We start from the raw sequence: 23,489 nt of genomic DNA on the forward strand, positions 1-23,489 counted from the left end.
GGTGTGGGCTGAGGTTCTGAGGCATTCTCTGGCAGAGGCCGTTGTTCAGGTATAATGGTTTCTGGTTCCACGGCTGAAGCTGCAACGGGGTCGGAAACTTTCTCAGTCAACTCATTTGGTTCTGGTTGCACCACTGGAGCAGGAACTTCCTCCGGATCAGAATGGCCTTGGGGAATGCCGTTACCATTTGCCGTCTCCTCAGTGAAGCTCACATTTTCCACCACAATAGCCGCTTCTCTTTTTTCGATGTTTATGACTTCTGTGTCGTGACCGTTCTCTGCCAGCTGTTCCGTCTCTTCAGCAGCAGCTGGTGGCTTCTCAGACTCCGTGGATTCCGCGAGTGTCTCCACGTTTGAAATAACTTCTTTTTCCATGATTGTCTCCTCTGTCTGTGGAGTCTCTGACGCATTCAAGGCTTCACCACTCTTCTCAGTATCCATGACTAGAAGTCTCCTTTGTGCACCAACATGTACCTATTGTCAGAAAAACAAGAGCGTTTGCATCAGCTAAACAGGGACAACATCTAAACATGCAGAGACTTGCTTTAACATTTAACACCAACTCCAAACAACTTGTAGACAATCAGTGGTAAAAATGAAAAAAGTTTTTTTTTTTTTTTACATATTTATTGCTAATATATCTCATCAATTTCAGTATTGTGCAGTCTCTGCATCTTAGCCACTTTGTTTAGCCACACACAATAGTTACAAACAATAATTCTACAAGACCAGGACAGACAGGAACCTTTATATTTGGTGTAAAAATACACTTGAATATTATAGGTTCTTGGTGAAATGAAAACTTTGTGTAATTAAATTCACTTCCTTTTCTATACCCTAATGACTAAAGAGTTTGTCACAGCTGCTGGTCACCAGGCATGACACTTTACATTTGATAAATAAGGAAGAGCCTCATTAGAGAGGACAATGGCTGTCAAAACAGTAATAAAAAAAATAAAATTAAAAAACAATCAATGTAAAAATCGTCAAGTTTAAATACACTCAGACTAGCCATCTTCAAGGAAGAAAAAGTATTAAATATCAATATGAAATGCGTCATCAATATGAACAATCTTCAATAGGACAGAGACAGTAGTTGTGTTGAAGACATGTTTCCAGAGACCAGGTTTATAATGACATCTGAGCTGCAGCAACAATTACTTTCACGACTAAGCTATTAATCGTTATAGAATAATGATGTCATTATTGTCCCATAACGCAAAGATAATTGAAGTCTTAAAAGAAAACACAACCAGAAACTATATTTAAAATACCACAGCAACTTTAATGGTTTTCACTGTAGTCAACCGCCACATGAATAAGGCACATTAATATTCAACAAAACCGATCGAAAACTGTCGTTTGTTTTTTTCAGCTGCAGTATTCTGCATGCCATTGCCGGACAAATATGCTGCTTCACACAATCTCCTTCTTTAAACAGGAATTTCTCATCTGCAGTTGGGTTTGTGCCCTTGAGCATGTGTCATGGGTGGGGGCAGAAGGCTGGTAGAGAGACAACTACATTTATCTTTTGTTTTATGAAAATGAAATCGATAAAGATCAAACGGAAACAATGAAGCACATCTCTGTCTGCAAAAAGATATTCTCAAACATGACACGGGGAAACAAAAAACGGTAAATATAAGGAGCAGACTAAGACAAAGGACAGTTAAGAAAATGGGGCATCTAAAAAAAAGTGGGGTTGGGGCGCTTTAGAGCGACCTCTTCTGGTTTTAGCTGAAACTACAATTGTCAAACGTACGGGTTTGATTTGTTTAAATAAAGGCTGGTATTAAACAGATGTTTGGTGAAACCCTACCCTGTCATGAGACAGAAGAGGAAGCGTAAATGGCGTAAAGTCTTTGTAAAAACAGAAAAGAATAAAGACCATAAGTAACAAATTGCACAAACCAAGTATTGAGACCAGACAAGAACTGTAACATGCATAAAAGGAAGAAATTTAGCTTGTTCTTAGTCGTTTTGCTAAGCTTTATTTAAATGCGCCATTACTTAGAGTGGAGTTATCTGTGTGTTTCGGGGGACCTTGAACTCAACATACCGCTTCTTTAGTTCACTGGAAAAAGCCAAAGCATTTTAGTGTCAAGGCGTGGATGAAAATTGGTCGAAAAGGCAGAAATTTAAGCAGAAAAATTCGAAAATTTTAGAGCTTCTCTGTTGAACCGAGTCCACGAAGAGAACCGCTCACAGGCGCCACATAGAGAGCGTTGTGTCCAGAGCCGCGTTCGTTTAAATTCTTTTAATTCGGCGCCACGTCTGTGGCAGATTCGGGATGTAAAAAAGTGACTACATGCAAGAGGGAAAGCTGAATGAGGAGGTTGGTGGCGGAGTCCAAATGTGATAACGGACAAATTGTGGACACGGGTGTAAGGTTTTCCTGGTTTGCTAAAATGCATGCTTACCGATAATATGCTGCAGCAGAAGGTTGAAGATGTCTTCCTCTGTTTCCCTTTCTCCTTCTCAGCTGCTGACCACGCGTTTCTCCAGAGTACAATGACAAGGCAGATCCTCCTCACGCACCCGTCCCACTCTTCAAGAGGCGGCGGAAACAAACGGAAATTTCCGGGAACGCGCCAACAGGGCGGAGTCACGACCACGCCCCTACTTAGCACAAGGACAGCAGTGGGAAATGTAACTTCCCCTTTTTTTATTCGTCTTTTAAACAATATGACCGCTAGGGCTGCTCGAGTATGAAAAAAGAAAAGAAAATAATAAAGATGATTATTGTGGTCGATATTGATAGCACGATTATTTAAGACGGTTCACCGTGGAAAAATATTGAATTTATTTTACATACGTTATGAACAGCAAATGTGACATTTTCCTTTTCCTTTAGTCATCTTACCTTTCCTTAAAATCTTCTTCCTTTCGGCTTGTCCTTGTTTTCAGGTAAACTTTTCCTTAAAATAACTAGGGAAATGTATACAAATATTTCAAAAAAACAAGTTAGCTACGCAATGCAGTACACTTATTGAATCTCTAGAAAACAAAGAACCAAACTACAATAAAAACACAGTGAGACTGAACTCAAGAAAGGCCAGGTACTTATATGGAATGATTTCTCAATCCATCGTCTAAAAAGCTCCTTCAATAAAGACAACTTCCTTTGATTTGACTTGCATTCCAAAATCATTTTTCAACCATGCCATTGTTATTCCGATGCAATTATTGTAACAATTGTGAAATTTCCTTTGTGTCAATATATTCCTTTATTGACTTTGTAGTTATTCACTAAAGGAAACAAAAGTGGTGCACAACTGGAAATATGATATAACATAAATAGATCTGATAGTCACATTTTATTATGAGCGTGCTTTGTATAGACACCAGTACAATGGGAGCGTTAAGGAAATGTTCCGTCAGCGATGGACATAACCAAATATTTGCACTGATAGTTGAGCGACTTGAATTTATTTCTCAGCTTCGCGAGGTAACATCACAAAACCAACAAAGAATTTCATTAATGTAGCATGTCTGAGCGATATGAATGCAGCAGTCATCTGTTTGTCTTGTTATGTACTAGGTACAGGGTTATTTGAGGGGTAATTACTGTTTTACTGTATAAACTATGTGCCTTTTAATAGACTTGCGCACAACTCTGTTCTATAAATTTTCACTGTATTGTTCTTACAGTGTTATATTGAAGAACTAATGAATCATTTCAGTTTCTCAATTTTATCTACCTCCCTTTGATAATGTTACCAGAAACCAGGGGTTCCTAAAGTGTGGTGCGCAACCTGCCAGGGGGTGCGCAAGATAAAAATGTGATAACAGTTTTGCATTTTTTCTTGAAGTGGGATTTTTTTCACACAGTAAAGACATCTAAATAAAAATTCCAATCACTTGTCTTTACAAATCTTTACTGAAAAAAATGGAACATGTTAAACACACCTCTGTTGAAGCCTGAATCATAGGGTCATTGTCATGACCCTTGGACAACTAGGGTACTGAGATGACCCTCAAGGGTACTAGTCCCAGAATTGATCCTGAAGATCACTGTGGTGACCCTTAAAGGAAGCAGTCAAAGGAAGATGTTTCGGTCTCGACTGGAGTCATTTTCAATCAGACACGTGTTGTTTTGCTTCATCCAGAGCCTAAAAGGAAGAAGTGTAAATGTCAGTAAGCCAAAGTGCGAGCAAACGTTCCTGTGATGATGGGTAAAGTAAAACAGGTTGACAAGAAAGTGAGAACCTTCTGGATGGCGTTCATGGCGGAGTGGTCTTGCTTTAGGCTAGCACAGGTTAAGGCTTTCTCAAAGCTTCTGACGCAGGATTCGTAGAGTCCTAGTTTCACTGAAAATAAAAAGGTAGACCAATCAGGGTTAAAGTGTAGGTTCTTGACAACCGCACAGTACAGAAAAAAGTAACAGTAAACAGTTACTTTCTGATTGTGCCACCAACACGTTAGCATTTAGCTGCCACTTCTCATCGCCAATTTCTTCAGCGACAGCGAGCGAACGCAAGCCGTAGTCTCGGGCTTCTTCGTAGTCACCAAGCTCCAGGTAACACCAACCGATCTCGTGAAAAATCCAGGTCTTCTCCAAAGCGCTGCGTAGAAGTGGAATCTTTTTTTCCCAGCTGCATGATCAATAAAGAAGGGAAATTGTCAGATTATTTCCCAAAGTAAGAGCGGAGTGTCTGATTTCAGAATCTATTTATTAGGCAAATAGAAAAAAAAAGGTTTCTCGCTAAGTATACCTGGAGTACCTTGGTCTGGTCTAGAGGCAAGAAACATAAAAAAACTTGGTCTTTGGAAATTTACCGCAGTTAATTATTGACTTACAACTCAATGGCCTTGGTGAACTGTCCAGTTTGGGCATAGACTCTGCCGATGTTGTCCAGAGCTCTGGATGTAGCTTCCGTGTTGCTTCTAGGAATTGATAACAAAGGATAAAACTCAAGCTACAACATGACACTGGCAATCGTACGTGTCGTGTTCTTGCGGTTCTCACCTCTGTTCTGCCAACTTCAAGTCTTTTTGATGATGCTGCAGCGCTGCGTCCATATCCCCCAGGTCTATCAGAGCATTTCCAATGCAGCTGTGCAGGCTGCCCAGTATCTCTTTCCTATCAGGTACTTCTTTCTCTGACCACCTTTCTACCACCGTCAAGATATCCTTTGCTTTCTTGAGACTCACCGCCGCATTTCCAGCTGTCATTTCTGAGAACATACACATGTCAAGAATAGCACTGATCCAGTTGTGACATGCACGCTAGCACCACTGGCAAAAATGCTAGAGACCTGCGTCGATTTCATTGAGGCTCTTCAACAGAAACCGCGTAGGATCAGAGGGTGCACTGGAACAGGATCTTTGACATTTTGGCTGCACCTGCTTTCTGTCTTTCTCCTGCGTGCAGACAGGTTTCTCTTGGATCAATAACTCGGTACACGTGTCCAGATACGTCAAGCAGCTTTGGATGACGTCCTGCAGATGTTCCCCGCCCCTCGTCTTGCCTTTAACCAAGTCTGAATCCAAGTTAAAATGACAAAAGGTCACATTTTAATGACAAATGGTCGATGCAAAAACAAGGTTTGATGGTTTTGATTTAATAATCACACAGTACCTTTATCTTTCATCAGGTTTTCCAGATAAAGCTTGTCACCATAAAACTCCCCCAGCAGTTGTTTGGTCGTCTTTTTGTTCTTAGGTACCTTTCGGGTTTTATTGTCCTTTGGTTGATGCTGAACAGTGGTTAAAGGCTGTGATCGCTGTAAAAAAAAAAAAAAAAGTTATTTTAGAGAGCAGATTAGGCTACAATTACATCATGGATTAGAGAAGTTTTCCTTGGAAGACTTACAATACTCACTTCCTCATCTTTTTGGAGAAATGAAAGGTCACCTTTTATTTCTAGTTTAATAGACGACGGGTCTGTACAATAAAAAACAAAAACAAAAAACTAAGCCTGAGACACAAGGACGATATTCAGATATAGACAGTAGATAGATAGATAGAACTTTATACGTACCACCAACAGAGGTTTCTATAGCCTCCTGTGATTTCTGAATTCCCAGTCTGAACTCCTGTATTTGTGGACGAAGCTTTTGTCCCCTGTGGTAAAAAACCAGCGCAAACTCAAATTCTCCCATGTGGTATAAAGCTTCTGCTTTCTGATGTAATCCCTAAAAAAAAAAAGAAGACAGCTGTGTGCTTCTCATAGATCAACTCTATTCCCAAGTGAATGACATCTGTTTGTTTTCTACCTCAAAGAATGTCTTGTCTTCTTTGAGTGAAGCTTCAGCATCTCTTAAGGCATTTTCATGTTGCCCCAGCTTCAGGTAACACTTGGAGCGGCCAATGAGACAACTCTTCTCATTGGGCCTTAGAGTCAGAGCCTGGAGAAAGAATAACCAAGATTTTAGGGGGCGAAAGAAAAATCACTTAAAAACATTAGCATATATGCTACAACTGGGACTGTGATTGTGAAATGCTTAAATGCTAATGTTTTGGTTGTGATTTAGATGCAGAAGTGTTGCTGCTCCTGTGTGACACGAAAGGAAGCATAGCTATATACACACTCTCTGTTGCTCCATTTTAAATTACACAACCAAAGAAATATTACAATTAATGTTGAGTTCCAGCTCTTTAGTAAAGTGTTGTGTTATAACCGGCCGCTAACCGTGTACTGTGCGGGTACTCACTGTAGTGTAACTCTCTATGGCCTTTTTATACTCTCCTTTCAGGTACAACCAACTCCCGTCGGCCACCAACGTAGAAAACACGCCCTTCGACTTCACTCCATTACGGTCCCCGTCTGTTTCTGACATCTCGAAGCACTTTAATGCAACTTTTCAGCGACCTGCTACAGGAATTTAATTCCAACAGAGACGCGAACATCACCCGTATCTTAGAAACCCAAACAAACAGACGAAAGAAAGAGGGGAAACAGTGACCCCTATTGATCATTTTCTTATTAGCAACAGCGTTCATACGAAGGAAACGCACGTGTAACACTGTAATTAATGACATTAAATTGCACAGTAACAGTTAGTCAATACACACTATTGACTTATAGACGATACCTTATTTCTTTGAAAATAATTCATACTGTATTTGTGAAATATTAAACACTAAAAGATTGAGTTTAGTTTAATTTTTGACATGATGAAAAAAAATGTCCCATGTGGTCCAAATAATCCCAGTGTGACCCACATCTGCCCAGCAGCTGGAAAAAGTCAAAGTTTCAGAGATATGAGGGATACATTCTTTATTACCTTGCATTATTTCAACAATCAAAAGATGTTTTTGTTGCAGTATTGACCAAAACAAATTGAGACGGTAAGCTGAAATTTAGGAGGCCAGCTTTATTTACACACGGCTGTAAGTTTTCGAGGTTTAAGAAAGGATGTTTTCACTAAGGGCAAACGTAGTGTGAATAAAGAGATCGATGCTTTCCTTATTCTGAGTGCAAGAGGAGAAAAATGGCTTGATTAAAAGAAATCGATGACTGTAATCACTTAATTTTTTTTTGTTTTTAATTTCCTGTGTTTATCCGTTACTTTGACCAGTTTGACTCATGGTCACGAGCCATAAGGACATTATCTTTGTTTGCGCCACGTTTTAAACAGACCATCTTCCTATCGTTGTGCTCAGAGAAAACCTGAAGATCACAAAAAAGTGTCCTGATCTTACAGCCCGTTCTTCTATCCGACAGCAAATTTACAATAAATATATATATCAAAATTAAAAAAAAAACAAAAAACAAATATCAACTATTATCACAAATCAACACTTTACATTCCAGTAAAATGTACACTGCAGCAATCGGTGATTCTGTGGTGACATCAAACCTGTGACAACGAGAACAAAGGGACTTTTGCTGGCAACAAAGCCAGAGCAGCTGCCTCCACCACTAGTTTCCAATGAGTATTTCATCTGTACTGTACATGTAGGACTCAGCCCGAACGTTAGTGAATTAAAAAATAAATTCAAATAATAATAAAAAAAGCTCAAGTGATGTGTTGGCGTGTGAGAAGGAGGCAGTTTTCAGTGCGACTTCACAGCAGCCAAACTGATTCTTAACAAGGGGGCGGAGCCACAACAGCAGTGGGTTGAAACCAGCCGGATAATATTTTTTTGCCAAAAGCATCTTGAGAGTTTGCCCCGGGGCATCACTTCCTGCATGGATCCCTACAAGCTCTGTAACAATAGCTGCACGATTTCTGAGTTGGACCAGTGTTGTTAGCCATTACTGACCTTCAAGTATTTCTGTTTTTTTCTGTACGGAACAAAACCAAATCCAAAACCAGTAACACTATCAACGCAGTCTCGGCTAACCCAGCGTTCCAGCAGTGGGGGGATTTCATTGTATGCTGCATGTGGTCAACATTGGGTTGCATTCGTTCAGTCTATGGCATAGAAAAGAATCTGGCTTTGTGGCCAGTCATTAAATACGGATGGTGGGTCGGGGGACTGGGGGAGGTTGACGCTGCTGAAGTAACTTGGTGAAGGTGAATCCTGCATTTAACCAAACTGGAAGAAGAAATTTCCTGGTCCGGATGCTGCAAACACACAGACAGACAGACAGACAGACAGACAGACAGGGGACATCAACAACAGGCGTTCACAGTCGGAGTGGTTTTTGTAAAAACAAACATTCATGTAAATACCTTCAAAACTAAAACCACCTGGTCCTCCAAAGAAGGCCTTGAAAATGTTGTTGGCATCAAAATCTGGCAAAAGAAATATAACTGAGAATCAACAAAACCACTGATAATTTCACAACAGCAGTTTCAAAAATATTCAAAGTCTTAACCCTAAATACATTATTGAAGTATCCCCGGTATCAGGGAATACTCCTACCCCCCAGTATTCCCAGGCACTGACCTCCCATGTTCATGCCGTCGTCCTCCAGATCCTGACCGCTGTCGTAGCGGGATTTCTTCTTTGGGTCTGAGAGCACGCTGAAGGCCTCGCCCACCTCTTTGAACTTCTTCTCCTCTTCTTTCTGCACCTCAGCACTTGCACTACTGTGGCGATCTGAAGTCATGAAGAAGAAAAGACATACTGCAATGTACCAAAGTCATGAAGGATTATATATTTATTTCATTATTATAATTACTTAAAATGTATGTGTGTGACAGAGTTGAGTTAAGAAAAAGACCTGGATGATGTAAAAGCGCCCTTTTGCGGTAAGCCTTCTTGATCTCGTCTTCTGTGGCGTTCTTCTCCACGCCGAGCACTTTGTAGTAATCTTTCCGCTTGCTTTTCTTCAACTCCAGCTGAGCATTTTTTAAGAGGTGCTTGTGTTCTGAGGAAAAAAGGAACAAGAGAAAAAGAGAAAAGTCAATGCACAGCAGGATGGGCTTTAAATAGCAAAAAATGCCCCAGATTTAGTTAAAAAAAAAATCAAGACAAAAGTACATCGCAACGTCTGAGTTCTGGGCTCGTGTCCTCACCTTTTGTCTTCTCTGTCTGGTAAACTTTCTCATAGTCTCTCACTGCTTCTTCGTACTGCTCTGTGTCCATGTAGCTGTAACACAACACAACTGTGTTACTGTTTCGGAACTATACAGAATAAAAGCCACAGTGTTTTTGTTAAGATCAGAGTGAGCAGACTGTAGACGCACCACTGTGCTCTCCGTAAATAAGCCTTTATGTACGTCTCATCCAACTGAATGGCCTTGGTGCAGTCTTCAATGGCCTGTTCTAGTTTCTTCAGCTGTAGAAGTAAAAAGAAAAAGAAACAGATGAGGACCAGATTGAGATGAAAAACACTGTGTTAGTTTCCTGGTTACAGTTTAATCTCAGTGAACACTGGTTTAAACAGCAATTTAATGTGATATGCTAGTCAATACATGGTGATGTGAACACTTTTATGTTACATTTGTCTGGATGTAAACACTTTTTAGATTGCTAACTATCAGCAAATAACAAATACATGTAACAAATACAGCAAAAAAACATTTGTTGACAATGGTTTAACCAGAAATGTTGAATGTGACCAGTTTGCAAAAAACTTTTCAGACATATGACATAAAATTTAAAAAAAAACTATTAACCCACTAAAACAAAATTTTAAATGAATAGATAAGAATAGACAGAGAGTCACATCAAGATAGGGTTGTAATACCATCCAGGCAACTGTGTGAAATAAGGTTAAAAAAACATATCTAAGTTTAACTTAAGACCATAAAGTGTTTCTCACCTTAGAGCCTACAGTGGCCCTGTTACAGTACAGCTTAGCATTAGTCTTGATGTTGTTGGGGTCTATTGTCAAGGCCTCAGAGTAGAGCTCGTAGGCTGCCTCAAAGTTCCCATCCTTAAAAGCCTTGTTCCCTTCCTCTTTTTTTGCTTTAAGTGCTTTGGCATTCTGTAAAAAAACAAAACAAAACAATACAATTATTTTCAGAAGCTTTTTCCTGAACAGTCTTTGAGCTTTTCTATGGTATGAGTAAAATGTGACTCCATATGTCTGAGGTTTTATTTAACTAAAACACTCACTCTACATGCTAGCCGAGCCTTGTCGTGGTCAGGAGCCATCCGCAGGGCCTGGACGAAGAACTGGACTGCCTTGTCGATACAGTCTTCATAGTAGAGACAGAGGCCTCGCACGTAAAGTGCGTCGGCATTTGTGGGGTCCATCCGCAAAATGTCACTGATGGACATATGATTAATGATTTTTAAAAAAGTCACAAAATGTCTGCAGCCTCATGAAAAAAAAGTCACAAAATGTCTGCAGCCTCTCTCTTAAAACAATTCCAAAATTTGTAAACAACACACAGTATAACACAGTCAATAGTGTTCAATGAAGTCATGCAGCTTCCATACCTGGCTACAGACTGAGCCTCTGGATATCGTCCCAGCAGAGCTAAACATTCTGCTTTCAGTATCTTGAACCTGTGACAGGCTGCTGCCGTCTCCAAGGCACGGTCCATGCAAAAGACAACCTAAAAAAAAAGTTAAGTATATTTACAACACACAAAAACACATGTGTATGTGATTATTTTAAAAATGTGGTCCACGTCCCGTGAGCAGCTCACCATCCTGAAGTCTCGCTTTTCAAACCCGATTTCTGCCATTCTCTCATATTCCAGGATAGAGTCTGCATTCTTCACCTGCCAGAGGAAATTGTGGTTTTCAGTAAGGATGAAAAAAAAATCTCACTTTACAACCGTGATGTCTTAAAATTAAAATTTTCCGTTTCTATTATTGCTTCTCTGTGACAGTAAACAGATTACTATGTTTTCTTGTAAATAAAAACAAACCGTAAAAGGTTTTTAGACACACTGACCAATTTGAGGACCCAAAGACCAGATAAAAAAATAGTTCAACTTTAAATATAAGCCTTATTAAGACACTCACACTTGTTCCACAAGATGTTGACTCAAAAACAGGTGACTCAGATCAGTTTTTATTTCGATGACTTACAGCTGACATTTTCAGCTGCACAGAGACTGGCAAGCAATGTCAACATTCAAATACCACCTGTGACAATTCAGCTTGTGATCCAAAAGTGGATAATGTCATCTAATATGCAGCCGTAGGACTTCAGGGAAAATACTGGTATCAGAATCCCTGCAGCTTTTTGCCTACAGTACCTGAGTGTCAGGATCAGATTTGACTGATGTTACTGCTGATCTGAACACAAACTAATATCCTGCAGCACCAAGTTTTGACACAGGGCATTTAATGCTGGGCAATGCAGATCATGCACTCTGCCAGCTCACCTCCTGCTGAGCCTGGCTGTTGTCTGGCTCCAGCTCTAGCACTTTCTGGAAACAGCGCCCGGCAGCCATAGCATTACCTAGGGACAGGTGACACTTTCCCTCTCGCAGATGTCCCTGTGGACAAAGAAAAAAAAGAAATGTTCAGTCCCTGTGAACAAACTTTAACTGTGTTTTTTTTGTTTCAATTGTGATCAAATAAACTTTAACATTAAACTGCATTAAAAGTTGTGTCACCAAGACTAACATCAGCAGTGAAAGAAAAATGTATCAACTTTTATCTTCTCATTCTACCTTCATAAATGTGTTGTCCAGCCGGACTGCCTGCTGGGAGTCCTCTAAAGCCTCTCTGTATCGGCACAGCATCATTAACGTGGCTGCCCGATTCCCATAGTAACTTGCGTTCTTTGGACACATGTCTGAATAAAAGATAAATATAAAGTAAAGTCAGAAAGAATTCAAAGTGTCACTACTGACTGTATGCTATGACAAAAATAAGGCAATTAAAATGGAAGACATGCAGCGACGGAATTTATATTCATGAAAGTGAAAGAATACAGTTGTTCAAGATTGTGTGTGGTGTTTTCTAATCTTAATTTTAAATAAGCACAAACATAAATATTTAGAAATGCTTACCTATGGCCTTGGTGTAATAATTGAAGGCCTCTGCATAATCTTTTTTGATATAAAAGGCATTGCCCTGCTCCTTGAAACACTCTGCTTCCCTGTGGAAAAAAGAACAGGAAGTAAAGAGAAACAGTCAAATATAAAATTATGACAGAAGTTTGAAATGAGCGTCAATGCAAACACAGGATGAATGAGTTGTTCCATAATTTAAACAACCCTTGGATTTTGTTTTAGTAATATAGAAGCACCAAATGCTGACAAAGTTTCTCAGTGTTTCTCTTCACCCAGTGGGTGCTAGCCACAGTGGTGGCTTGGTGGTTGAGGAAGAAGACTTGGGTCTTAAGGTTTCATGTTGGAGTCAGCCAACTGCCTAGTTACCACTGAGGTGCACTGAGCATGGCACCATCCCCACACACTGCTCTCCGGGCGGTTGAGCTGCCCCCTGCTCACTTTGGTGATGGGTTAAAGGCAGAGGACACATGTCGTGGTGTGCTGTGTCACAATGACAAGTGATTCACTTCCACTAAAAGGACACGTGTTATATAATCTCACAAATTGATCACATAGTTATTATTTATAGTGTCAAAACTGGAGATAAAATTCTAGTCGCTGTTCATTCTATTGTTGTTAGCTCAAGTAGAAATCACAACCTAATCACAGCCTCCCTGGCATAACATGTCTGGGAAAACTATCCAGAATGAAATAAATCCAATGGACCTTAATTGTCATCGGTGAAGCGCATACTTGGTTTGTAGCCAGCTCTACTGAGAAAGCTGTTTTTTTTACCAAACACAAAAAGTGGTTTTCATGGAAACAGCCATCCTGTTTTCTGTCACTGTCAGTGGGAAAACACTGTGTTTAACCAAACCAACACATATTTCTGGGGTTAGTTACCATCTAAAAAGACAACATGTTGAAGATTTTTGAGGAAGACGCAGAAAAAAAATTGTATTCAAGATATGCTTGAATACAAATGACTTCCCATTTTAGATAGTTGTACTGAATTTGAAAGGCAACAAAATAGATAGTTTTGTTAATTTTTCTAAAATAACTAAAACACAGTTTTAGAGCATTGTAAAATACTTTACGTGGTTAAGAAATGTGCATCATAATAAGAAGCACCTGAGAAGGATTGTAATAATGACAGACTCTGTTGGTGAGTAAGCTAAACATAGAAAGACCTAAAGCAGCAGCGGAGGCAGACGTCAGGATAGACAGCTTAGCCAGGAACATATGACACCATGGTGTGGGCCACTGCCGTTACTTTTTTTGGAAACCCCTCATGTTTTTCATCACGACCACAAATGACTGAATGGTGTCATGGACTGATTATCCCGCTTCTGCTGTTCTGTAAGATGGGAGTGTATATTTTCTTATTAGCGAGATGTACCGAAATGACAACAATAGACTCGTAATAGCCGCTTTGAAACATTACAGTATGCAAATGGTGAAAAACGATGCGCACGAGTTAGAAAGCAGGCTTCACGTTATCCCGGGCTACATCTACAGTGCACGGCGAGGGGCTACTTAGCGACAAGAACAAAAGACGACATAAAAGAGAAACTTGACAGCACTTATCACAAAAAAGGCAACGTTCTAAGCGTGTTAGTGTTGGTGACACTACGTCCTCGGTGTGTAGTACCTCTCCAATTCTTCGTCACTAAGCATATCCATGTCAGTGTCCATGTTCACAGTTCCATGTTCACAGTTCTCCGTCGCCATTTTGCCGTCAATGTGAAGGGGCGGGACCATATTACTGCAGTCGTTACGTCATCTGTAAACAGGAAGTGGGCCGCTAGGTAAGTGAAGTTGCTATCCTGGTATAAAGATATCCTTTTAAATTTGTAATAGGTAGATTATTAATATCAAACAGTGGTCGGAAAACACCGTGGATGTTTCTTTTCTTATAATTACGCATAGGTAAGTCAGATTCACCTTGTGTTATCGGTTCGGTCTGTACATCCTGTGTTTTCTTCCCGAGTGCTAATGCTAATTAATAGAGTAAGGTCATAAAACGGCATAAAAACAACAGAAATTCCCCAATATGTAGCTCCCGTGTTCTATTTTATGTGTCTCCGGACTTTGACATGTAATATATAGACAATGTAGCTAACTCAAAGACCTATATTAGGCTGTATGCAACTACCCTGTAATAAAGTAGCTACTCGGAAAATAGATTAGAGGTTCATTATGCACTGTACATGTGTGATCGAGAGTATGTATATATATAAAACAGAAATTACTGCACATATGTAAACTGTGTTCCCTATTATTTTGTGTCAGATTTACAGACCTGTGGTGAAGAGAAAGATGGGTAAAAGCTGTAAGGTGGTTGTGTGTGGACAGGGTGCAGTAGGAAAAACTGCAGTTTTGGAGCAACTACTCTATGCTAACCACGTTGCAGGTATATTTTTATACATACAGTTTTATACATATATGTAAATGTTTAATTATTTTGATTTATTTTTATTATTTAGCTGAAATTAATTTCCTATCTCTATTTACAAACAACTTTGTTGGTTTGTTATTTGGACCACAATGCGCAAATGTGGAAAACGCAGACAGACACTGTGCATAACTTTTGGGTCATGTTACAAAATAATAACATCTGTTTAATGCTCATCAGGTTCAGAGCCCATGGAGACGTTGGAGGACATCTATATTGGCTCGATTGAGACCGATCGTGGAACGCGGGAGCAGGTTCGCTTCTATGACACCCGCGGACTCAGAGATGGGATGGAGTTTCCTCGACATTATTACAGTTTCGCAGATGGCTTTGTACTAGTTTACAGCATTGATAGCAAAGAGTCCTTTAAGCGAATGGAGGCGCTCAAAAAGGACATTGATCGTCATCGAGACAAGAAAGAGGTGACGATTGAAACTCTTTGTGAACCAATGTTGTTCTGTATGAAACAGTTTCTTCCCACATTTCATAAGCAGTCAATTGGCAGTTAGGGTGTTTGTATTAGCTACACATAGATATGAATGTTAGTATGAACATTCATGTGATGCTCCTGCTCCACAGGTGACCATTGTTGTCCTGGGCAACAAGCTGGACAAGCAGGACGAAAGAAGGGTCGACTCCAACATCGCTCAGAACTGGGCCAAGAATGAGAAGATTCGTCTGTGGGAGGTGTCAGTGGTGGAGCGCAGCACACTCATTGAACCCTTTGTCTACTTGGCCAGCAAAATGACCCAGCCTCAGAGCAAATCCACATTCCCGCTCAGTCGCAACAAGAATAAGGGTAGCGGCTCAACAGACAGTTAACTGACCAAACTGTGTTTTCACTCATATTGAAGGTGGAAGAGAGGTGTCTCTCTTTGCGAAGTTGGGTTTAAGGGAATTTTTTTATTTCTGCAAAGAGCAAAAAAAAAACGCTGTTTTCAGTGGCAGTCAGAGCAGCAGAATGAATGTATAGATATTTATACACAATGGGCTTTGTTGGCATTTTACTGAATGTTTTTACTTTAAATCGCTGACTCTTGGTTCTATTGTGCCATATCATGTAGTAATCAACAAATACCCTCTGTTATTTTTCGCCACCTCTCCTTGGTTCGCTTCTATTTTATAGTTACTGCATTTCTCACTGTTGTTAGCAAAGATGTGCACACAGACTGAATCATGAGTGTCATTGTGACCCAGTAGATTACTGATTTCTTTTTTCCATCATAAATATTTGTTACACTACCTAGAATATATACTGTGTAAATGCACAATTTTAATGGTAAGATGATGAAGTAGAACTAGGCTTCCTAACATTCCTCAGTGTTTCTATACAGTTTTTGAAGGTTGGACGATAGGATCAGAGATGTCCTGATAAAAAGCCGTTACTGCGGGTGATAATGATCACATGGCTACATTCACAAAATCATGTGACACAATACCTCAATGAAACGTCACAGCTTTTACTATCCGTTACAGTCACTGCTGAAACATATGCTGATTTAGCTGTTATTCTCCTCATCAGCTCTGTTTATTCACAAGGTCAAATCTTTTTATTTCTTTTTTTAATCTTTTCTTCCTTTGAAAAAAAAAAGCGGATTTAGTATCCATAATCTTGTATTCCTTTGTGTTTGTGCCAGATTCTATTTACACCATGTCTGTTGGGTATGTGAACCCTCCATTTCTGGTATCTTTGTGTGTTCATTAGATTTATTTCTTCCTTGTATTGTGAACAAATTAAAGGATTCTTATGTGCCCGGCATAGTTTTTATTTCAATGCCACGCTGCAGTGCGTGCTTGTGGCCAGTAAACGTCACCCCTCTTCCAGTGAAACATGGTAGATGCTACAAAGGAAATTATACCATGGCTACGTTATGAGTCAGCTGGAGTAATCTTAAAAAGTATTATTTTGATGCATTTGACCTATACTAATTTCTTTAAAATTGTAAAATAATATTAACACAAGAATACAATTACTTATAGGCTAGATTAAACATATATGTGAATATATATAAAGGGGGAACTTTGTATCAGAGTTTTTGCTTGATGGGGAAGGAAGCACACAGTGCCACTGTAAAGTTATGCCGTCTGTCGTGCCGCCTTCATGTTCAGTTACATACTTGTAAATTTAAAATCACAACACGTCATGTTTCCAACAAACAACAAATAATGCAATATATACATTAAATGTATTTTATAAACGTTACCTTCTTAGATACTGTTGGTGAAGTTAATCTATTTTATTTTGTTTCGATATAATATGAACTGTACTTTTCGGTGTATAACTCTTTCCTGATTGCACCGGAAGGCAGCATAGGAGCTTCTGGTGTGACACTCGGACAACACATTAACAACGCACTAACAAAGACTTGTATAACCAGTCTTCACAAAATGACAACGAATATTAACGAAATGGTAATGGCTTGAGAAAATTATGTTTTTGTGAATATGCAAAAGACTAAAATGTTTATTCTTGTGCGGATTCACTTGCTAGCCAGGTCGCAGTACAACAAACTGTAATGTGGCGAGCTAACATGTTTACCTGATGTAATTGGTTCATGAACATGGTGAAGTGATTTCCAAAGGTTGGAACGCAGCCTTTTTGGTATTATGATTTCAAACAGGTAAAGTAATAAATCTGAATTGGAAAAGGTGAAAGTCATCGAATGGTCATGTCAGCGGAGGAGTGCTGATGATCGTGTTTGTTAATGTTTAAACGGGTGTTGTTATCTTTTATAACTGAGTGTTTGCTTTTGGGTTTCAATTTCGTATGTCTCAAGTTAGTGAGGCAATAAAGTCTCTCTTTTTACACTGTTTTTCAAACACTTTAAACATTAAAATGATCAGAGACAGAACAATGTAAACGTTGTTACTCTTACGACAGTTGTAAAGCGGTTAAATAAAATATAAATAATTCAGTATTTTCTTTTTGTCGAATAATGAAGTTAGAACATTTAGGACGTCGTCATTTTTAGATCTGATGATATATTTCACTCATTAACAAATCAAATACACTGCGGCTGTATAATGTAGGCAATATTCCTGTTCTGTTTTATGTGAGTGAGCAGAAGTATCCCTTAAACACATAATTTCCAAATTTAAATGTACAAATTCAATACATGATTTGACCTGAATCACTGCACCATTTATTGGCACTTAAAATCATAGTACATAAACAAATATCTGTCTCTCTGCTCCGATCACCATTGACAGCCAGTGGCCATTTTTAGAATTGTCTTTTTTCCATATTAACTCCATGGTCTGATTTTCTCTGCATAGATCCCTGAGTTGTCCAATCCCTCTGTGTATATGAGGGACCCACAGAGGGTGCAGGAAATCCTGCAGTCAATGATGAAGGCAGGTTCCAACACTCTGCAGGTAAGAAGACCCCCCCCCACCACAACCCTCTTCAGACACTGTACTCATTAACATATCAGCAGATTGGAAAAAATAATTCCACGTCTTCCAACTTTCTCCTCTGAAACCAGGTGATCTCCGATTTTGACATGACTCTAACTAGGTTTGAGTACAACGGTAAAAGATGCCCAACATGCCACAGTAAGTCCACCGCTGTTGCATCGACTTGTGAGCCACACCCATCTTGGTTTCGAGTGAATTCATTTTACGGGTATGTTTTTCAGATATACTTGACGAAAGCCAACTGATCTCTGAAGACGGCAAAGAAGAGGTGAGAACGCTGCTTCACCTGAGATGATAATTGTTTTGCTACTTGTTGTTTCAAATGCCAGTGACTTTAATGGCTTTGGGGCAAAATGCAATTACTTTAAATTAAACTGCACATAAAAATAACATCTTTAATAAGACACTCTCTAATTATAACCTTACCTCTAATTACCCTAACCTAAATAACCCAAAGACACATAACATGAACTGATCTGATTATGAACAATGGCTTAGACATACAGTATCATTACTTCCAACTGAACTGTGTAGTACTTCAAAAAAACAACAGCATCCATTGATTCCACCTCACATTTATCCTGTATCAAAATATAAAACAAAATTGACAATGCACCTATTGTACTTCATGGGTATCACCATGTCATGTTATTCACATGTACTGTACATCTGAATATCTTTGTACCACCTGTAGCTGAAGGAGCTTCTGAACACCTACTACCCAATAGAAATCGATTCTTCACAGTCCATCGAGGACAAGTTGCCCCTCATGGTGGAGTGGTAAGTAAATAATGATGGTTTATGTGGAATATGACGTACAGTAGAGACGGCGTGAAAAAATTATGTTCGATACCGGTACTTTAACCTACTAAATATTATATATATATATTACATATAAGGTTACAGTTGATTTTCTTTGACGTCCGATTCTGAAATGTTGACCAACATCAGACCGATCCTTTGTGTCAGATCCAGCCATCCCTAATGTACAGTATTGCATGTTAATAATAACGTGTTTACAAAGCCGTCACTTCGTCATAGGTGGACTAAAGCACACGAGCTGCTGATACAGCAAAAAATCAGGAAAGATGGGATAGCCACGGCGGTGGGAGAGTCTGAAGCCAAGCTGAGGTGAGAGCGTGTGCTTCATAACGTCTGCGGTGCAGAAAAGGCTTTGCCTTGAGCTAAATTTCCTACGTTCAATCCGCAGGGAAGGTTACCAGCTTTTCTTCGACCACCTGCACGAGCACAGCATCCCTGTGCTCATCTTCTCTGCCGGAATCGGGGACATTCTGGAGGAAGTGATCCACCAGGCTGGAGTTTTCCATCCCAACGTCAAGGTTTTCTCCAACTACATGGATTTCGACGAGGACGTGAGCAGCACCACCAAGGATGAGTTCAATGATGACGTGCAGCTTCAGTCGATGAAGACGTGTCCTTGTTTATGTTACAGGGAGTATTGAAGGCCTTCAAGGGAGAGTTGATCCACGTTTACAACAAAAGAGAAGGTGCGCTGCTCAACACGGGCCATTTCCAGGAGCTGCGGACTCGGCCTAACGTACTACTGATGGGGGACTCTCTGGGTGATTTGACCATGGCTGATGGAGTCCAGGACATGGAGAACATCCTGAAGATTGGGTTCCTCAATGACAAGGTGAAACAGATGGAGCTTTTGGAGCAGATGTCAATATCAGCGTTAATGTTATATATGAGGCGTGGGCAAACTGTTTGAGTCGCGGGCCACAATAGGTCCAAAGATTTGACAAGAGGGCCGGGTCAGGAGCAGATAGATGGAGCGTTCGTGTGAACTAAGATAAATGCTGTAAATGTCATGCATAGAGGCTAAAATGCTTTTAGCTTTTTCTACACCATTTAATGGGGAAATACGGGGATTGCAGCGAAAAGGCAGAAGTACAGTATACTGCTAATACAAATTAATAACATAATTTGGACAAGTTTGGCGGGCCACATTCGGCCCCTGGGTCATAGTTTGCCCATGCCTGTTCTATATCGTCTGTTTTTATGTAGTCTACCAATCTCAGAATAAGCAACGGCAACTAAGACCATAACCAAAAACACCAAGCTGATTCCCGGGGAGGAACATTTAGGGTTCTTTCTTGACAAACCCAGTTAAACAAACATCAAGTCTTTGCTGCTAAAACAACAGGTAAATATTTAGCATCCCTGACCGCATCATACGGACCTGTGTTTTTACAGGTGGAGGAGAGGAAGCAGTCATACCTGGACTCATACGACATCGTGCTGGTGAAAGATGAAACCTTAGACGTCCCGAACGCCGTGGTGCTCTACCTCACCGGTAACAAGTAAACCACGTGTCTGTCGCCCGCTCCGTCAGGCGGCTGGTGCCAGACCATGAAGACATCAGTTACTGACAAGCAGGGACGTTTAACAAGTATTTCCGTTTCACTTACTCACACACACACTTTTGTAAACACACCTTAACAGTCAGACCTTCTGACTGTTGACAAGTGCAGCTCACACACTCACACACACACACACTCGTCCTTCTCTTACGTTGTTTCTGGACCATACTGTACACAGGAGGCCAGCTTTGCACTACAACATGATGGTGTGTGTACGTACGCAGTGAACGGTTAGGACTATTTTTTTTTTATGTACAGTTCTGCTTTTATATAGGAGAAAAAAAGACGCACAATTAACGTTTGATCTGAAAGTGTTCCACTTGTTGATTTTAGACCTCTTGTACTTGTTCTCATAGTGGTTCCTGTCTCTCATTGTTCGAGTACGGCTTTCAGTTTTTCACCGTAATGAGAGCACGAATCTGGGTGAATAGAAAGTCCCGTTCTTTAGAATGGAGCTCACTCACTGGTGAATCTACCTCAAGAAAACATAACGTTTAGTTTACCTGTTGTCAGGCTCTGATGCTGGGGTTTATAGTAGGAACGAGTCGATACTAATACTGCAACTTGGAGTATCTGTCAGCTGTACTGTAGTTGATCTTGAAATTTTGACTAACATCAGATCGAGCCATCTTGATCATCAAATGATGAACAGACGACTGGACGACATTATTGTCTCTTGTATCCAGTCTCATGGTAACAAACAGTTTTTACAGTGAGGCTTTCCACAGTTTTTAGTCAAAAGGTTCTAGCAAAAATTACTCATTTGAGCCAGTAAACAGGCTTTAATACTTATGATTTAAAGGTCGTGTTCACATTTCACTCTGAGTCTTTGAGTGGAATTAATACAGACGATAGACAGAAGCTGTTTTTCTGGTCGGGGTTTTTATTTTCTTTTAACTCTTTGCAAATAGGGTCGCGGTGATCGGTTTTAGTTGTCAGTAATAATTAACAAAAACAAAAAAAACTGTCATTGATGACTGTCGTTTTGATGATTTTATCTGATTCAAAGCTGTACATTTGTCTCCATAGAAAATGGAATAAAAAGATGAAATGTGTTATTCTCTCTCTCATTTTTATAAAAACTTTATTTTTTGTCCCACAGTGGAGTTTTTTTTTTTTACATCTATATTAGGTGTATCATTCTTGTACAAATTATCAAAAGAATTACAAACATGTACCAACATACAACCAGTGTTCTTAATTATTTTATATTAAGCAACGAGTCTGACACATTTTTTAAAATAAAACCCAGACAGTGGGCTCTGCCCAAATGTTGGTATGTTAGTTTTAAGAGTATATATATATATATATATATATGTATATATATATATATATATATATATATATATATTCCTTTCACATTTTCAGAAAATTGCCACTGTCCCCTCAAAGCTCGTCACGTTTCCTTTTCTCAGACGCCTCATCTGTCTGTTTTAGTTCGTCTCCAATGATTTTTCCGTCTCCGTTGCTGTCCTGATTACTAAACATTTCCTGAATGACTGCATTGGCATCCACCCCCGGTCTGAGTCGACCTTTGCCCTCCTTCACTTGGTTCATTATAAAAGATGAAAACTGGAGACAAATCCAAACAAGGATCACACTGTGATCACACTGAAATGTTTTTCGTACTTAGTTAAAGGTTTGCTTTTGTCTTTGCTTACCTCTTCTAAAGGGACCTCTTGGTTTCCATTGAGGTCCATGGCAGGAAAGAGGGGGTCTGGGCTGTCTCCAAGCCACATGAACATGAAGCCTTCAGGTACTCCCTTCTGAAGGTCCATCAACTCCAGTTCAAAGAAGAGCACGGCACTGCTGGGCACGCCTACAGCTGGAGTTCCAGATTGTTCAGTTAAGCCAAGAGTGAGATACAGACAAAACTAATTTCAGGCTGTAACAATACAATCTTTGGCGTTTCCAACTCACCTCCAGCTTCACCGTGTCCTAAGTGGGGGGGGACAATCACCTCCCTCTTTTCGCCCACACACATGCCACTCAGTCCCTCCTCCAGACCGTAGATGACATTATTCCTTCCTAGAGTGGTGGTAGAAGGGGAGTCGTAGTGGTCTCTGTAAAGTCACAAGAGTTATTACTCCTCACATCAACACTGCCCTAATCGATATTAATATACAAGCATACATGCTCTGGTGTGATTTTTGTTGTTTATGTGCGGTTCTAAGGCCACGGAAATCTGTCAGAAAAGGAGCCAGTAATGATTACATGCATTATAGCCCAGAGGAGGACGGGAGATGCAGTGTAGCAGAATGAACAGCAGGGGGAGCTCACGAGGAGTAGAGCAGTGTGCCGTCCATCAAGGAGCAATTGTAACGATACTGAATCAGGTCGTTGGCTTCACTGGTTTCACCGCAGTCCTGAGACTTGTGGGTCACTTTAATCTTGACCGGGTCTTCAGGGTTGTGGAAGTCAATGACGTGAATGTCAAAGACCAGCACAGCAGATCCAGGGATGAGGTCGCCTGCAGGCAACGGAGAGACAATGTCAATTGTCAATTCACACCAAACATTTTTTTGGAAGGCCTACACAGCAAACCTACCGACTCCTTTTTCTCCGTAGGCCATGTGAGGAGGAACTGTGACCCTGCGTTTCTCTCCCATACACAGACCCTGCAGTGCTTTGTCAATCCCTTGGATCACATAGCCCTTCCCAATGTACGTGTTGTAGGTGCTATTCCGCTTGTAGCTGCAAAAAAGCAATGGCATTATATATATATACAGTATATATATATATATACATAAAAAATATAAATAAAATATATATTTATATATTTTATATTAGGGATGTCCGATATTAACCGTTTGTCGATATTGTCCAAACACCTAATTTCCGATTCTGATATCAACCGATATCAATATAAGCCTGGTAATATTTATTTATTAATCTGTTCAAACCACTGTAGTTTAATTAAATGAGCTGCATTCCT

The 23,489-nt window shown here is 39.9% G+C and overlaps 5 protein-coding genes across 10 annotated transcripts; 2 read left to right on the forward strand and 3 right to left on the reverse strand.

Moving 5' to 3' along the window:
• Positions 1-233: 233 nt before the first annotated feature.
• Positions 234-7,103, reverse strand: odad4 (outer dynein arm docking complex subunit 4). Of its 5 annotated transcripts, none has more exons than XM_008329951.3 (13): positions 6,656-7,103; positions 6,218-6,349; positions 5,983-6,136; positions 5,824-5,885; positions 5,581-5,725; positions 5,258-5,482; positions 4,969-5,176; positions 4,800-4,886; positions 4,398-4,594; positions 4,209-4,309; positions 2,863-4,111; positions 2,420-2,697; positions 234-473 (listed from the first exon to the last, which is right to left on the reverse strand). In XM_008329951.3, the coding sequence occupies exons 1-11, from the start codon at positions 6,779-6,781 to the stop codon at positions 4,076-4,078; spliced, it is 1,473 nt and encodes a 490-aa protein (XP_008328173.1). In that variant the 5' UTR covers positions 6,782-7,103; the 3' UTR covers positions 234-473; positions 2,420-2,697; positions 2,863-4,075. The 5 variants fall into 5 exon arrangements, with proteins under 5 accessions (XP_008328173.1, XP_024919983.1, XP_024919984.1 ...); XM_025064215.1 differs by having other exon boundaries at positions 2,420-2,618; positions 5,815-5,885; XM_025064216.1 differs by having other exon boundaries at positions 2,420-2,621; positions 5,815-5,885.
• A 103-nt stretch (positions 7,104-7,206) lies between these two features.
• Positions 7,207-14,093, reverse strand: dnajc7 (DnaJ (Hsp40) homolog, subfamily C, member 7). The gene is made up of 14 exons (XM_008329954.3): positions 13,950-14,093; positions 12,317-12,405; positions 11,975-12,099; positions 11,684-11,797; positions 10,997-11,071; positions 10,785-10,903; positions 10,458-10,611; positions 10,162-10,326; positions 9,584-9,675; positions 9,413-9,486; positions 9,118-9,264; positions 8,841-8,993; positions 8,624-8,686; positions 7,207-8,515 (listed from the first exon to the last, which is right to left on the reverse strand). Exons 1-14 carry the CDS (start codon positions 14,057-14,059, stop codon positions 8,478-8,480), a joined length of 1,518 nt encoding a protein of 505 aa, XP_008328176.1. The 5' UTR covers positions 14,060-14,093; the 3' UTR covers positions 7,207-8,477.
• On the forward strand, positions 13,983-16,506 carry nkiras2 (NFKB inhibitor interacting Ras-like 2). 2 transcript variants are annotated; one of them, XM_008329952.3, is made up of 4 exons: positions 13,983-14,106; positions 14,591-14,711; positions 14,934-15,175; positions 15,333-16,506. In XM_008329952.3, exons 2-4 carry the CDS (start codon positions 14,618-14,620, stop codon positions 15,573-15,575), a joined length of 579 nt encoding a protein of 192 aa, XP_008328174.1. In that variant the 5' UTR covers positions 13,983-14,106; positions 14,591-14,617; the 3' UTR covers positions 15,576-16,506. The 2 variants fall into 2 exon arrangements, with proteins under 2 accessions (XP_008328174.1, XP_008328175.1); XM_008329953.3 differs by having other exon boundaries at positions 14,089-14,227.
• A 518-nt stretch (positions 16,507-17,024) lies between these two features.
• LOC103393110 (cytosolic 5'-nucleotidase 3) lies at positions 17,025-21,609 on the forward strand. Its single transcript, XM_008329959.3, has 9 exons — positions 17,025-17,165; positions 18,030-18,128; positions 18,239-18,308; positions 18,392-18,438; positions 18,865-18,950; positions 19,212-19,301; positions 19,381-19,543; positions 19,624-19,824; positions 20,388-21,609. The coding sequence occupies exons 1-9, from the start codon at positions 17,142-17,144 to the stop codon at positions 20,496-20,498; spliced, it is 891 nt and encodes a 296-aa protein (XP_008328181.1). The 5' UTR covers positions 17,025-17,141; the 3' UTR covers positions 20,499-21,609.
• LOC103393139 (peptidyl-prolyl cis-trans isomerase FKBP10-like) lies at positions 21,146-23,268 on the reverse strand. Its single transcript, XM_008330001.2, has 5 exons — positions 23,103-23,268; positions 22,835-23,024; positions 22,475-22,617; positions 22,216-22,379; positions 21,146-22,126 (listed from the first exon to the last, which is right to left on the reverse strand). The coding sequence occupies exons 1-5, from the start codon at positions 23,266-23,268 to the stop codon at positions 21,941-21,943; spliced, it is 849 nt and encodes a 282-aa protein (XP_008328223.1). The 3' UTR covers positions 21,146-21,940.
• Positions 23,269-23,489: the final 221 nt, after the last annotated feature.

This window comes from Cynoglossus semilaevis, chromosome 17 (genome assembly GCF_000523025.1).
Source record: "Cynoglossus semilaevis isolate Cse_v1.0 chromosome 17, Cse_v1.0, whole genome shotgun sequence".
NCBI lineage: Eukaryota > Metazoa > Chordata > Actinopteri > Pleuronectiformes > Cynoglossidae > Cynoglossus > Cynoglossus semilaevis.